At 45.7% G+C, this 14,374-nt stretch overlaps 1 protein-coding gene across 5 annotated transcripts in view; it reads left to right on the plus strand.

The window, feature by feature from the left end:
• The window catches only part of COMMD10 (COMM domain containing 10), a 240,622-nt gene that overhangs the window by 36,078 nt on the left and 190,170 nt on the right, over positions 1–14,374 (plus strand). For all 5 annotated transcript variants that reach the window (XM_029055690.1, XM_039910832.1, XM_029055693.2 and 2 more), the window contains one exon: positions 12,857–12,967. In XM_029055690.1, the coding sequence (XP_028911523.1) occupies positions 12,857–12,967 (111 nt within the window). The remainder of the gene's footprint in view (positions 1–12,856; positions 12,968–14,374) is intronic.

Raw genomic sequence — 14,374 nt, forward strand, 5'->3', positions numbered from 1 at the left:
GGAAAGACGCAAAGGACCTTTCCTTACCGGTCACTGCTGCCAGAAAGAGGATTGAAGTTGCTTAACGAACCCTCTACTAGCCTCTCCCCGTATCCTCTCTCTCTCTCTCTCTCTCTCTCTCTCTCTCTCTCTCTCACCCCCGCACCCTCTCCACTATATACACCACTTCTGTCGGAGTGCTTGTGTACTGATGTTCAACAACGTTTTCGTTGATTGGGGACTTTCTGGATTACTTTTTAGTTAGGTTAGGCTTCAGATCGTGAGCGTTCTTCCCTCCAAAGCAGAATATGGGATCGTTCTTTCCAATCTGTGTTCATATACTGGCTTTGGTGTCTGTCAAATTCCGATTCATTTTGAAAACTAGAATGTAATCAAAGCAATTCTTTCAAACTTTAATGGGTTTTCCAGCAACGATTCCTCCATTTATCTTGCATTAAATCAAAATACAAACTAGCAGCCTCAATAAATGTGTGGATATATGGTAGCTTTTCAAATAAAGCTCGTCCCCAAAAGTTGCTGATTCCACAATAGTCACAGTGTTCCTAATCATCCGTATTCTTAATTTCAGAGAGCAGTACCGAAACGATTAAAGAAAATTGTACCACAGATGTTAAGATTACTTGCACCACTGAGTATTTAGCAGCAGATATATTTGTTCTGATTAATTTTTGAAAGGACAGCGATCTTATTTTGATTCCTGTGGGGTTAATTTTTCGCCCAGACTTCTCTTTCTTTACCAGTCTTTATTTTGAAGATAGCATCATGCAAAGAAGCAAAGAACAATGGATATGAAGTTATGCTATTAATATTCTATTTTGCTTAGGACACTCTTGCCATTTCAAATTATAGCAGTAGGGTCCCTATTGTAGAATTAAAATTTTCCAGGTTAAATGACAGGTATTGGGAATAGTACCCTCTGAATTCAACCGGCCAATCAATCATTTATTGAGTGTTTATTGTCTGCAGAGCACTGTATTAAGCGCTTGGGAGAGTACAGTATACAGCGTTGGCAGTCAAGTTCCCTTCCCATAATGAGTTTGCAGTCTATGAGGGGAGACAGGGATTAATATAAATCAATAAATTACGGATATGTGGAACTGAAGGAGAGGTGAATAGAGGGTACAAATCCAAATGCAAGGGATTCAGGGAAGGGAGTTGGGGATGGCCTCCGGGAGAAGATGTACTTTTAATGCTTTAAAGATGGGAGGAGTGCTCGTCTGCTGATAGGAAGAGGAACGGCGTTCCAGACCAGAGGCAGGACGTGGGTGAGGGGTTGGCAGAGAGATAAACGAGATCAAGGTGCATAGAATAGGTCGGCATCAGAGGAGTGAAGTGCGCGGACTAGGTTGTAGTGGGAAATCGGAGAGGTAATGTGCGGTGGGGGTGGGGCAGGCGGGGCGGGCAAAGTGATTCAGTGCTTTAAAGCCTATGGTAAGGAGTTTCTGTTTAACGTGGAAGTGGTTGGGCAACCACTGGAGGATCTTGAGTGGAGAAATGGGGACTGTACAGTTCTTTAGAAAAATGATCAAGGCAACAGTAAAGTATGGACTGGGGTGGGGAGAAACAGGAGGCAGAGAGGTCAGCAAGGAAGCTGTTACAGTAATCAAGGCGGGGTAGGATAAGTGCTTGGATTAATGTGGTAGCAGGTTGGATGGAGAGGAGAGGGTGGATTTTAGTGATGTTGTGAAGTTGAACGGACAGATTTGGTGACAGATTGAATACGTGGGTCGAATGAGAGCGACGAGTAGAAGATAACACCAAAGGTACGGGCTCGTGAGACAGGGAGGGGGGTGGTGCTATGTACAGTAATAGGAAAGTCAGGGAGAGGAAAGGGTTTGGGTGGGAAGGTGAGGAGCTCTGTTTTGGACGTGTTAAGTTTGAGGTATCGGTTGGGACATCCAAGAGAAGGAGAGAGATCAGGGCTGGAGATGTAGATTTGGGAGTCATCTGCATAGAGATGGTAGTTGAAGCCATGGGAGAGAATGAGTTCTCCAGGAGAGTGGATGTAGATGAAGAAAAGGAGGAGACCCAGAATCCCGACTGGACTACTGCATCAGCCTCCTTTCTGATCTCCCTTCCTCCTGTCCCTCCCCGCTTCAGTCTGTACTCCCCTCTGCTGCCCGGATCGTCTTTCTGCAGAAACGCTCTGGGCATGTCACCCCCCTCCTCCAAAACCTCCAGTGGTTGCCTGTCAATCTTTGCATGAAGCAAGAACTCCTCACTGTTGACTTCAGAGCTCTCCATCACCTTGCCCCCTCCTACCTCACCTCCCTTCTCTCCTCCGACAGCCCAGCTTGCACACTCCGCTCCTCTGCCGCTAAACTCCTCACTGTGCCTCGTTCCCGCCTGTCCCGCCGTCAGCCCCTGGCCCACGTCCTACCACTGACCTGGAATGCCCTCCCCCCTCACATCCGCCAAACTAACTCTCTTCCCCTCTTCGAAGCCCTACTGAGAGCTCACCTCCTACAGGAGGCCTTCCCAGACTGAGCCCTCCCTTTCCCTCTGCTCCTTCTCCCCTCCCCATTGCCCCTACTCCCTCCCTCTGCGCTACCCCCCCTCCCCGTTTGTGTATATTTGTACATATTTATTGCTCTGTTTATTTTATTAATGATGTGCATTTGGGGTTCTGTTTATTTTGATGGTAGTGATGCTTGTCTACTTGTTTTGTTGTCTGTCTCCCCCTTCTAGACTGTGAGACTGTTGTCGGGTAGGGATCGTCTCTATCTGTTGCCGAATTGTACTTCCCAAGCGCTTAGTACAGTGCTCTGCACACAGTAAGTGCTGAATAAATACAGCTGAATGAATGAATGAACTGAACCTTGAGGGATTCCCACAGTTAGGGGTTGTGAGGCAGAGGAGGAGCCCGGGAAAAAGATCCAGAAGGAGCAGCCAGAGAGACAGGAGGAGAAGAAAGAAGAACCAGGAGAGGACAGTGTTAATGAAGCCAAGGTTGGATTATTTTTTTACGGAGAAGGGGGTAGTTGACAATACAGAAAGCAGCTGAGAAGTCGAGGAAGATTAGGATGGAGTAGAGACGATTGGATTTGGTGAGGAGATCATTGGTGACCTTTGACAGGGCAGTTTCGGGGGAGTGAAGGGGGCGGAAACTAGATTGAAGGGGGTCAAGAAGAGAATTGGAGGAGAGGAAGTGGAGGCAGCAGTGTAGACAACTCACTGGCTCAAAGAGTGTGGAGCGGAATGGTAGGAGGGAGATGCGGCAATAACTGGAGGGGGCCGTGGGGTCCAGGGAGGGTTTTAGGGGTTTTTTTGGTTTTTGGGGTTTTTTTTAGAGTAGGGGAGACGGAGCATGTTGAAAGCAGTGGGGAAGAAGCCACTGGAGAGTGAAAAGTTGAAAATGGTGGAGAGGGTGAGGGCGAGCACTTAGAAAAGGTGCGAAGGGATGGGGTTGGAGGTGGGGGAGATATTGCTGGGAAAAATGGGAGAGTTGAAGAAGGGGAAGGAGGAGGGAGGGACTGGGGAGGAGGAGCAGGGGGGATTTTAGGGACCTCATGCCTGATGGTTTCAGTTTTCTCAATAAAGTATATGGTCAGGTCCTTAAGGGCAAGAGATGGGAGAGGCGGGGGGACGGGGTTTGAGAAGCGTTAAATGTCTGAAACAGCTGGCAAGGACAAGGGGCATGGGATTTAATAGGGAATTGCTATGAGCGATGGAAGAATTTAATTTCTAGCTACCAAGATGATAATTGTCTTTTTATTGATGTATGAAAATTTCCACATTTGTTTCAGCTCTCCAAAAGATCGACCTACTATTTATCTTTTCTGCTAATGTCCTTGATATTTTTTTTCTCAGGGAAACAGCAACATTGATAGGTTTCATCTTTTTTTTTTTTTTTAGTCATATTTGTAAAGTGCTTCCTATGTGTCAAACACTGCTCTAATAGCTGGGGTAGGTGCTGTTGAATTAAGTCAGGCACAGTCCCTGTCCCACATGGGGCTCACAGTCTTTTATGAACTTTATTAAACATTATCATTTGATCAAAATTTCTTAGCCTGTTTATAGATTGGTTTAGGGTGGCCAGTTATCCAGTTTTATACCAAGCAGGCCAAATTTCAGCCGCTCTCTCCCCTGTCTGCTAAGGATTTGGTACCAGATGCCTTTATATCTGATACCTTGATTTTGAGCACTCAACCTCCGTCCACCTTGGCTTCTGCTGCTGAGTTCCTCGGTTTGGATGCGGTGGCTGGGTTCACAGGGACCTGAAAGAGGAAATCAAAGACTCTGGAATAAGTGTTGGGGTTCAGGACTCTCTCTGGAGAAATGCTGTAGGACTGGATCAACTTGGTGGTCAATTTGGAAAGGGTAAACAAAATGGCATGTGTGATGATACCATGCTCTGCTGAATCCCGGCTCCGCCACTTGTCAGCTGTGTGACTGCGGGCAAGGCACTTAACTTCTCTGGGCCTAAGTTCCCTCATCTGTAAAATGAGGATTAACTGTGAGCCTCACGTGGGACAACGTGATTACCCTGTATCTACCTCAGCGCTTAGAACAGTGCTCTGCACATAGTAAGCGCTTAACAAATACCAGCATTATTATGCTGAGTGCCTGGCACAATCCATGTGATATTGTGTGCTTCGGTATTTGGGAGAACCCTACTTTGGCCCCAGTTTTTCTTACTGTGACTAATTGTCTAAACCACTCCTGGGTTCCTCGCCATAGTACAATGTAGATCCATTGATTGACTCACAGTGGATGTGCATTCATGGGAAGCAGCGTGGCTTAGAGGCAAGAACCCGGGCTTGGGAGTCAGAGGTCGTGGGCTCTAATCCCGGCTGCGCCATTTGTCTGCTGTGTGACCTTGGGTGACCCACTTAACTTCTCTGTGCCTCAGTTACCTCATCTGTAAAATGGGGATTAAGACTGTCAGCGCTACGTGGGACAACCTGATTACCTTGTATCTACCCCAGCGCTTAGAACAGTGCTTGGCACATAGTAAGCGTTTAGCAAATTCCATAATTATTATTATTATTCTTAGCAACTCTGCCGTGCTAGTTGGATTAATCCGTCGCACTTGAGGTAGAGTACCCACAAATACGTTCGTCCTTGTTAGCTACTGTGCATCGTTTGCTCCAACTACGAAGGAAATTTTCCTCAAGTATATGTGTGGAAACTTCAGTGCTGCAGCCAACCCTTCTTCATTATTTATTTTTATCATTTAAGTATATTTTTCTTCGTATTGAGCTCCACTCTCCTATCCAGTGCTCCCAAGGGCCCAGCCGTTTGAGGAGAACAAACCCCTTCTGCCTCTTTCTTGATTTTCCTTGAGTCTCCAAGCAGGTAGGTGCTTCAGACAGACAATTCCCACTCTGCTCTTTCAGGAGGTGTTGGATGTGAGTTCCGCGGTAGTATCGGCATTCCTGCTGCCCCGGGGGTTTCCCCAAGTGGCATTTGGTGGCCTCGGGCATGTGCCTTTGCACTGGCTTTAAAGTGGAGGTTGTAGTCTCTCCCCTCCCTCCCCCATAAGCTCTTTGAAGGGATCCCCCTTGTCCCCTACAAGTGCCGAAGAAGGGTATAAATATATTGGTAAATGCTAGAGGTGGTTGTTGGGTTGATGTGACTTGGAGTGGTGGGAGTTAATCGGAGCTGGCGTGTTGGAGGAGGTGGGATTTTAGGAGGGCTGGGAACACGAAGAGAGCTGTGGTCTTTCAGATTTGACGTGCCCAGCGAGTTCCAGGCCGGGGGGAATGGCGGGAGAATCGAGAGCAAGGTACGGTTAGAAGGCGAGTTTAGGAAGAGCGCGAGGTAGGTAGTGGCGGGTCGAAGAGAGCCGAAACGTGATATGGAGATTGCTAGTGGAGAGCCTCAGAGACGCCCCCGAGGAGTTTTTGCTTGATGCGGTGGGAAATCGGAAGCCACTGGAGGGTTTCGAGGAGAGGGGAGGCACGTGCTGAGTGATGCTTGGAAAAACTGATCCTTGCGGCGGTGTCTACTATAGGTTGGAGTGGGGGAGAGGCTAGAGGCAGGGAGACCAGTGGAGAGACTGATTTGAGATTCTAGCCAAGATGTGACCGGGACTTGGGTCTAGGTGGTAGCAATTTCGGCAGAAAGGAAGGGGCGGAGTCGGGAAACGATATGGAGGACGAACTGGAAGAACTCTGATTTAACCGTAGATTGAGTGCGAGAGCTGGCAGTGAGGAATCAAAAGTGACACTGAGGTTGCTGGATTCTGGGACAAGGAGGATGGTGGTGGTATCAACGGACGTGGGGAAGTTAGGAGAAGAATATAAGAGCAGCTGTTTTTGTTGATTTTCATGTAGTGAATTATGTTAATGAGAAGGCGCCGTTGCCAAAATGCTTCACCATTGGAGAGAAGTAATGGGTTTTTTTTTCCTTTTTTTTTTTTTTTAACCAGTTAGGCTATGGCATTTATGTGATCCCTGCTAGGCTGAGCACGGTCGATCTCCCAGTGGACCCCCTCAAGACCGTAAGCTCGTTGTGGGCAGGGAGTGTGTCCGTTCATTGGTATATTGTACTCTCCCAAGCGCTTAGTACAGTGCTCTGCGCACAGTTTAAGTGCTCAATAAATACAACATTAAATGAATGAACCACCTGGAAAGTGGCACTTCTGCCTTCCGTTTTCCTCATTAACGAGCAGGGGAAAATGAGGAGGAGTTTGAACCACTGTTTGAGTTTGAATACTACCAAATTATGTAGTATAAATTATTTATATTAATGTCTGTCTCCCCCACTAGCCTGGGATGTTGGTTGTGGGCAGGGAATGTGCCTACCAACTCTGTTGTACTGTATGCTCTCAAGGCTTAGTACAGTGTTCTGCACACAGTAAGCGCTCAATAAATACCACTGATTGATGGACCGATAAAGAAGGCAATGTGCACTGAGCTTGTTGGGAGATGAAATTAATGGTTGGCTGAAGATCTGGACCACTTGTTATCTGACTGGATAGCGGTGGAACAGGAGTGACAAATTTTAAACCCCCTAAAATCTGCTACTCTTGTGCCAAGCCTAGTTGGCTTGGGCATGACCATGTCTCTGTTCAAGGCCCCGGGTGATTTCTAGATAACACACCTCGGTAACATAATGAAAGGGAACCTACAAAGACGCCTTCAAAAAGTTTTCAGTACTGATCGTGAGTTTGCATTTATACCAAGGCCTCTTCGTCCAAGACACTCTTGAAGCATTTATGTAAGAGTTCTGCAGAGCAGCCGCTTCCAAAGTGAATCAGCCAGGACACACTGCACGGCGGTGTAGGGTAGGAACTGAAGAGCGTATGTGCTGATTATCGTCAGCCAGTTCAGCAGCAGTTATAGCAGCTGATTGATTCATGATTCTATTTCAGAGATCTAACATTTGTAAAATACCAAAGGTAATTAACAGAGGTTATGCAGAGAGCCAAAACAAGGTAATAGTAAAATAAGCCAACATAAGCAAAGAGCTCTGTCTCAAATCCTACTTTTTTTTTTTTTAATCCCTTTATTCTACACCTCATTCTGGGTGTTTAAGAAAATCATTTGTTGCTCTGGTAGCTTTTTTTTTTTTGCCTTTTTGGATTAGTACGGGCAAGAAGTTAGCTTAGTTTTGAAGGTCCAGTTCCCCCCCCCCCCCGCCCCACAACATGTGTATAAATATATATGTACATATCTATAATTCTGTTTATTTACATTCATGCTTGTTTACTTTTTTTGATGTCTGTCTCCCCCCTTCTAGACTGTGAGTCCATTGTGGGCAGGGATTGTCGCTCTTTATTGCTGAATTTACTTTCCAAGCGCTTAGTACAGTGCTCTGCACACAGTAAACGCTCAATAAATACGATTGAATGAATGAATGAATAGTATTTTTGATTAGGGAAACAAGTTAACTTAGTTTTTAAGGCCCAGTTATGTAATATTTTTGACTCATTGTGGGTGTGTGTACCCAAAACATTTGGCTAGAAGTAATGTTTCCAGATGTAAGCGAAATATGGTGTGTAAACATTCAACTACTAAATGATAGCCTTACAGTTCTAGTATTGGCATGTTTATCTAACTCTTTCTCAGTGGAATATACTACCTGAACTAAAAAGATGAGCCATGACACACCTTTGCAAGAGCTTTGGCAAAGGATTGAAAGGCATTGACAATGAAAAGCTCATTAATCTTGGGTCATGTATCATTTCAGAAATCATTAAGGAGTGTTGATTAATTACGCTAAAGACCTTCACCTTTTTGAGTCTCGAAATGAGCAGTAAAATTTCCATCAGTTTTTCTTGTGGATGTTTTAGTATGTGAAGATTAATGTGTATGGGAAACACAACTTACTCTAAATAAAAGCAGATGCCGCTTAGCTTAAACCCAAACTACATCAGATTCTTTCTTCTTCGTTTTATCCGCAATTCAAAATATTGATGATCAGCATATTTTGTGGAATTATTATGGGGTCGAACTAAATAAGGCATTATAGCACTTGGGGCTTACATAAGGAAAAGTTCTTTAAGTGCTAATGTTATTCATTTTTATTTCTCAGATTAACGGTGTCTTTATCCATTCCAGTGATATAAGGTTTAGCTAAATACAGTGCATGATCTGATCGTGTATTATCGAGAGAAGAACATTTCCTAGTTATGTGACAGACGTTCAGAGACAGTGCCTGTTGAATTGACACTCCCGCGTAAAGTATCCCCATAATCTTGAGGTTTTTAACTAGGGAGGCCACAGCAGTATTCAAGATAATTAGTTTTATTTTGCTGTTCTTCGGTCTGTACCTTTGTTTCAGCTACTCTGTCATTCTTGTTTATCTTCCGTGCACAGTTCTGGCAGCAAGAACGGTAGCATCAATATATTTTATGGTTGTATCAGATTGATGTAACAGCAAAATATCTGGTCTGTTGGTCAGAATTTGCCTGTTACCCAGCTGTGCCTTAATATAACAACTGTTTCCTTGAGTTCAAACTTACAATATGCTGCAGATCGAGTCACTAATTTGTAGTTGCGGGCTGTGATGGTACAGTGCTTTAGTGAATCCTCTAGCCTGCAGTGTGTGGTATTGTGGATCTGGTCCTTACTTTCTCCCCTTCCTCCTCCTTTCCCCTTCCTCCGCCTCCTGTACCTCTCACAAGTGCATGCCACTATCCCTGGTGGACTCGAGCAGGAAAAGTTTCTGTTCTGGGGGTTGAATCTCTGGCTCATGGCAACGAGAGAGGAGAGATGCACCAGGAGACACCTCTCACCCCCGCCCCGCCCAAACACACACACCCCATACTGTAGATAGTGAGCACACTTTCTGGTTGGCATCGGTTCGGTAACTAACCACCAAGGGAGCTCCAAGGGGAGCTCAAGGGAGTCAGTGACCAGTGCTGGTGCCTGTGCATTCAGCCAAGATTCTTAAGTTTCATCTTGTGGAGTTCACCTGCAAAATCTGCAGGAACGTGCAGGGAAATCCTTGTGACCGAGGACGCATCATTCGGGGATATTTACACTGTGCAGTTGGAGAAAGCAGGTGTAGGTATGGCATTTTGAGAATCTCCGTTGTTTGGCGGCTCGGTTCCAGCAAGCCCAGAGGAACGGCCACTGAAATCATCTTAAGAACGTTTTTGTAGATTGGCAGAACTTGCGGGGTCGAAGTACAAATACGAGTGTCTCGTTGGACGTGGAAGAGGAAAAGAGCTCGCTTGTATGTTCTAGGTTTGCCAGGCCTCTTGGGCAACCTTCACTGTGAGACTTTTGGTGATTGGGTGGAGTTTGCAAGGATGCAGTGATGCTGCTGCTTTTACAGCCGGAGAAAAGTGCAAAAAGAATTGTTTCCACCTCAAGCCACTGGGCAAATGCCCAAATATCCTCTCGAGTACCTTGACCCTCCTCCTCTTTGCTGTAATCACTCCTTGTCTTTTTCACTGATCATTAAGCATTTCCACCGAAGGATGAAAGGAGAGGCGGTGAAACCTAAATTCAACAATTTTAGTTGTTGATTCATGAGTCGCACATTGGCAGCACCACTCCACTGAATGATCTATGCTCTTTAAAGGTTTAATTAGAAAACAAGAATAGTCCTTTATCTCGGAGGAGTTATTTTGACAATGCTCAGTAAATACTGTTAATGATGATGATCACTTTAGATGCATTCAGAAAGAAAAACAGTCTAAGAATTTTTTATTTTTTATTTTTTGAAAAAGCCAACTCCAAACCCATTGATTCCTGTAATCCTCTTCTGGCCCAGAAAGGGTATGTTAATTCTCCATAGTTGTGGAGGGGAATCATTGTCCATCTTCCCCTTCTGAATTGTCTTGCCGCAGGGCACAGGCCTGATACATGTGGACGCGTCATTTTAATAATAATTATGGTTGTTAAGCGCTATGTACCGGGCACTGTACTAGGTGCTGGGAGCTCGGGTAGGAGAAGTATAAAGGTTATTGCTGTGCTTGGGGCAGAAACACTTCCTTAAATATTCCTTCTTGAAATTCAAGGAAATGAAAGATGAGAATCTCCACATCATTTTGAGGTTGAGAGGAAACAGGTAGATTTTAACTTAGGCCATCCCTTTGGCTCATATGAAAGATGGAGCCCAGTGCCTTAGTGGGGCACTAATCTTTCAGCTTTACATTAGAAAAATGTCCTTTTTGGTTCATTAAATGATTACACACAAGAAAATACGATTAAATGGGTTAAATGGAAATGTTTCCCAGTTAAGGACCCAGAATTGGGTAGTGTACTTAGGAAGGCGCTGTGTCAACTACTGGGTTAGGGCTTCTGACAATAAACTTCAGTCTAATTCCTGGTCCCAGTGCTGGCCCACTTATTGTGTGACAGATTAGCAATATCAGGATAGTTCAGGACCTCTTCCTGTTTCTAGTTGGCACATGTCCCTGGTGTGTACCGTGGTTATGGTTGAGGTTGGGCAATTAGGTGGGCTTGCAGTGCTCTTGATTCTAGGGCTTTTTTTTTTTTTTGCAAGCATCTCTTTAGAAAAGCAGGTACAGTGTCTGTTGAACAAACTTTGTACAGTATCCAGCCAAGGCCAAGTGTACGTAGATTCTTGAAAAATGCCATCTCATCATGAATTATTATGGTATTTGTTAAGTGATTACTATGTGCCAAGCACTGTTCTAAGCACGAGGGTAGGTACAAGTTAATAAGGTTGGACACGGTCCAACCATATAATGCTGACAGTAACATGCTCTGACAGAATCATTCCCTACCCTTTACCGTGAGAGCGTGCCATCGGGTACCCCCCATATGTTTTGATTGAGGGGCTTTAGTGTATCTGGGTCCCAGAAACACGTGTGGAAGCCGATGCCACCGAAAATATGCATTTAGTCTACGGTGAAGACCATCGCAGCGGAGAATCCTTTATTTTACCCGAGCCTTTAAAGTGTTTTCCACATGGGGTACTGTTCCATGGAGTGGGTGTGCCCAACTTCTCCCCCCTTTCTACCCCAGCCTTCAAAAGGACTTTATCTTCAGTTTCTCATCACATCTTTCTCGTAGAGATAATACTTTCAGTGCACTCTTTCCATCTTGGCTTTGAGTCACTGCTGGGATCCCAGCTGCCAAGCCGTCTTTCAGATCACGCAATTAGTATTCCAGCCGAGTGAGGATTGTGATGAGGGTGCCGTTCTCACCAGTGTAGCTAAAGCAGTCCCATAATTTCCATCGTGACTCCATATTTGTAGAGGCTGAGGGAAATTGCAGTTTACAGAACTTCTTTAAACATTCCTTCTTGAAATTCAAGAAAATGAAAGACAAGAATCTCCACGTCATTTTGAGGTCGAGAGGAACCAGGTAGCTATAATTAACCGAGGCCATCCCTTTTGCCTTTTTTTGTTCCCATATAAAAGATGGGACCAACTGCCTTAGTTTGGCACTGATCATTCAGCTTTACGTTAGAAAAATTTGCTCTTTTGTCCATTAAATGATTACAGAGAAGAAAATGTGATTAAACGTGTTCAATGGAAATGTTTCCCAGTTAGGGACGCAGAACTGGGCGGTGTACTTGGGAAGGCTCTGTGAACTACCGGTTAGGGCTTCTGACCGATAGACGTCAGCCTCATTCCTGGCTCCCGTGCCGGCCCGCTTATTGCGTGACAGATTAGCAATATCGGGGTAGTTCAAGATCTCTTAAAACTTGACAGTGTCCATAAAGGGCCTTGAGCTCATCAGAAAAGGGACCAGTCAATCGATCTGTAGCATTTATTGAGCACATGTTGTGTGCAGACCACTGTACAGTTGCTTGGGAGAGTACAATCGAGTTAGGAGACACGATCCCAGACTGACCCTAGAGTAGTTTGCAGACAGGAGGGAGACAGAAAAGGGGATAGGTTCATGAGTTAGCGTGCTTAAGTAATAAGGTACGTGAGTTACGCCTACAAGTAGAAGCAGCGTGGTATAGTGGATAGAGCACGGGCCTGGAAGTCAGAACATCATGGCGTCTAATCCCGGCTCCCCCACTTGTCTGCTGTGTGACCTTGGGCAAGTCACTTCACTTCTCTGGGCCTCAGTTCCCTCATTCATTCATTCAGTCGTATTTATTGAGCGCTTACTGTGTGCAGAGCACGGTACTAAGCGCTTAGCACTGTACTCATCTGGAAACTGGGGATTGAGACTGTGAGCCCCACATGGGACAGGGACCGTGTCCAACCCGATCTGCTTGTGTCCACTCCAGCATTTAGTACAGTGCCTGGCACGTAGTTAAGCGCTTAACAAATACCATAATTAAGTGTGAGGGGAAGGTTGTGAGTACACAACACAGGTAAGTGCAGGGTAATGATAGAAAGTCAGTTCTGGGTCGGCCTTAGAACTGTTAGTTTCTTCAGATATACTACGTGTACTAGATGGAGACCCGTTGGAAGTTGACCACTTTTCTGCCTCTGCACCATCTGAATCTAATCTGAATTTGTCTTTTATAGCTTGAGACAATTGGATGGCAACTTAACCTTCAGATGGCTCAGTCTAGTCAAGCAAAACTGAAGTCTCCTCAAGCTGTGCTAGAACTTGGAGTGAACAATGAAGATTCAAAGGTAGGAAACCCGTTGCCCAGTGAAATGAGTGCATCCAGCCCCTTACATTACCAGCTTGCAGTTTTAAGTTTCGCTGACGGGGTCGTGCGTCTCAGGGCGATGGATTTTAAGAAAAAACCCCACAACCCAAAGTGGTTTCATGAAGAATGAGAAATGAGCAATAATAACGAAGTGGCTTAGAGTCATTTGGATTAAATGGACTCTGCAGTTGTCTATGGAAACAGCTGGGCTGTTCACTGAGGAGTCACTGCACAGGATGTGGTGATTGGAAGGGATCGTTCTTTGTGGTAAATTGTGACAATGAAATGGAGAAGTCATGGGATTGTTTAGGATGTGTGTTTTAAGAACAGCATCTCACCTTTTGATGGCTTCTTTAAAATGCAGAGTCAAAGCAGCTTTTAATTACTTATTTCTCAGTTGCCATAGGAAGCGGTTCTTGTGTATAATGTCCGGCGAAATATTCAGACCACCATCAGTGGGTCTGTATCACTGCGGGCTAAATACAGCAAGCAAAGCTGTTTGCCATGTTCTTTATTGTTATTGCGAACTTGAGAAGTAGCCTCCTAAGGTTATAGGGATGGAAAAGACCCAGAGAACGTCATTCTTTTCACCAACCCATTCACACACACACACCCATTACCGGTAGGGGAGAGGGACCAACTGTCCAAACCCTCTTGGGGAAAATTTCAGCAATTGGAGGGTGTTCGTGGGACCGAGGTGATGTTCTGGAGCTGCTTCATGGGCCCCAGAAATTGAGGCCACACGATCCCTGCGACAGTCTTCATGCCTGTAAGGGCTGTGCTATCTTAAAATAGCCTTGTGGCCACCACAGGAAGCCAGGAGCATCCTAGTGGGAGGCAGGATAAAAGAATTATAATGGGGTGGGTTCCTGCTGACTACTCTTGGTCATGCATAGGGTTGTTTTAAGGTGTCTGGCTTCAAAAGGCAAGCCAGGGAAGTTATCGCCCTCAGGGTACTGCGCTGAAGTTGGCAGCCGTCTGGGAGGTTTTCGAAGATGGCCACCGCACTGCCCTTCTCAAAGATGGAGGAGGGATGGGAGTGATTCGTTGGTCGGGCGGTAATTCAGGGTCTTGGAAGTGAGCTCCCTGGGGTGCTCAGGGGAGGGGCAGTGGGAGCAGCGGTGTTTGTTAAAGTGCCGACTCTGTCCCAAGCACTGTTCTAAGCACTGGGGTAGATACAAGATAATCAGGTCCTTCATGGAGCTCGCAGTCTAAGTAGGAGGGAGGAACAGGTCTGGAATCCTCATTTTGTAGATGAGGGAACTGAGGCCCGGAGAAGCGAAGCGACTTGCCCAAGGTCACACAGCAGGCGGTAAGCGGCGGAGCCGGGATTAGAACCCAGGTCCTCTGACTGCCGGGCCCCTGCTCTTTCCACTAGGCCACGCTG

Source organism: Ornithorhynchus anatinus, chromosome X5, assembly GCF_004115215.2.
Source record: "Ornithorhynchus anatinus isolate Pmale09 chromosome X5, mOrnAna1.pri.v4, whole genome shotgun sequence".
NCBI classification, from domain to species: Eukaryota; Metazoa; Chordata; class Mammalia; order Monotremata; family Ornithorhynchidae; genus Ornithorhynchus; species Ornithorhynchus anatinus.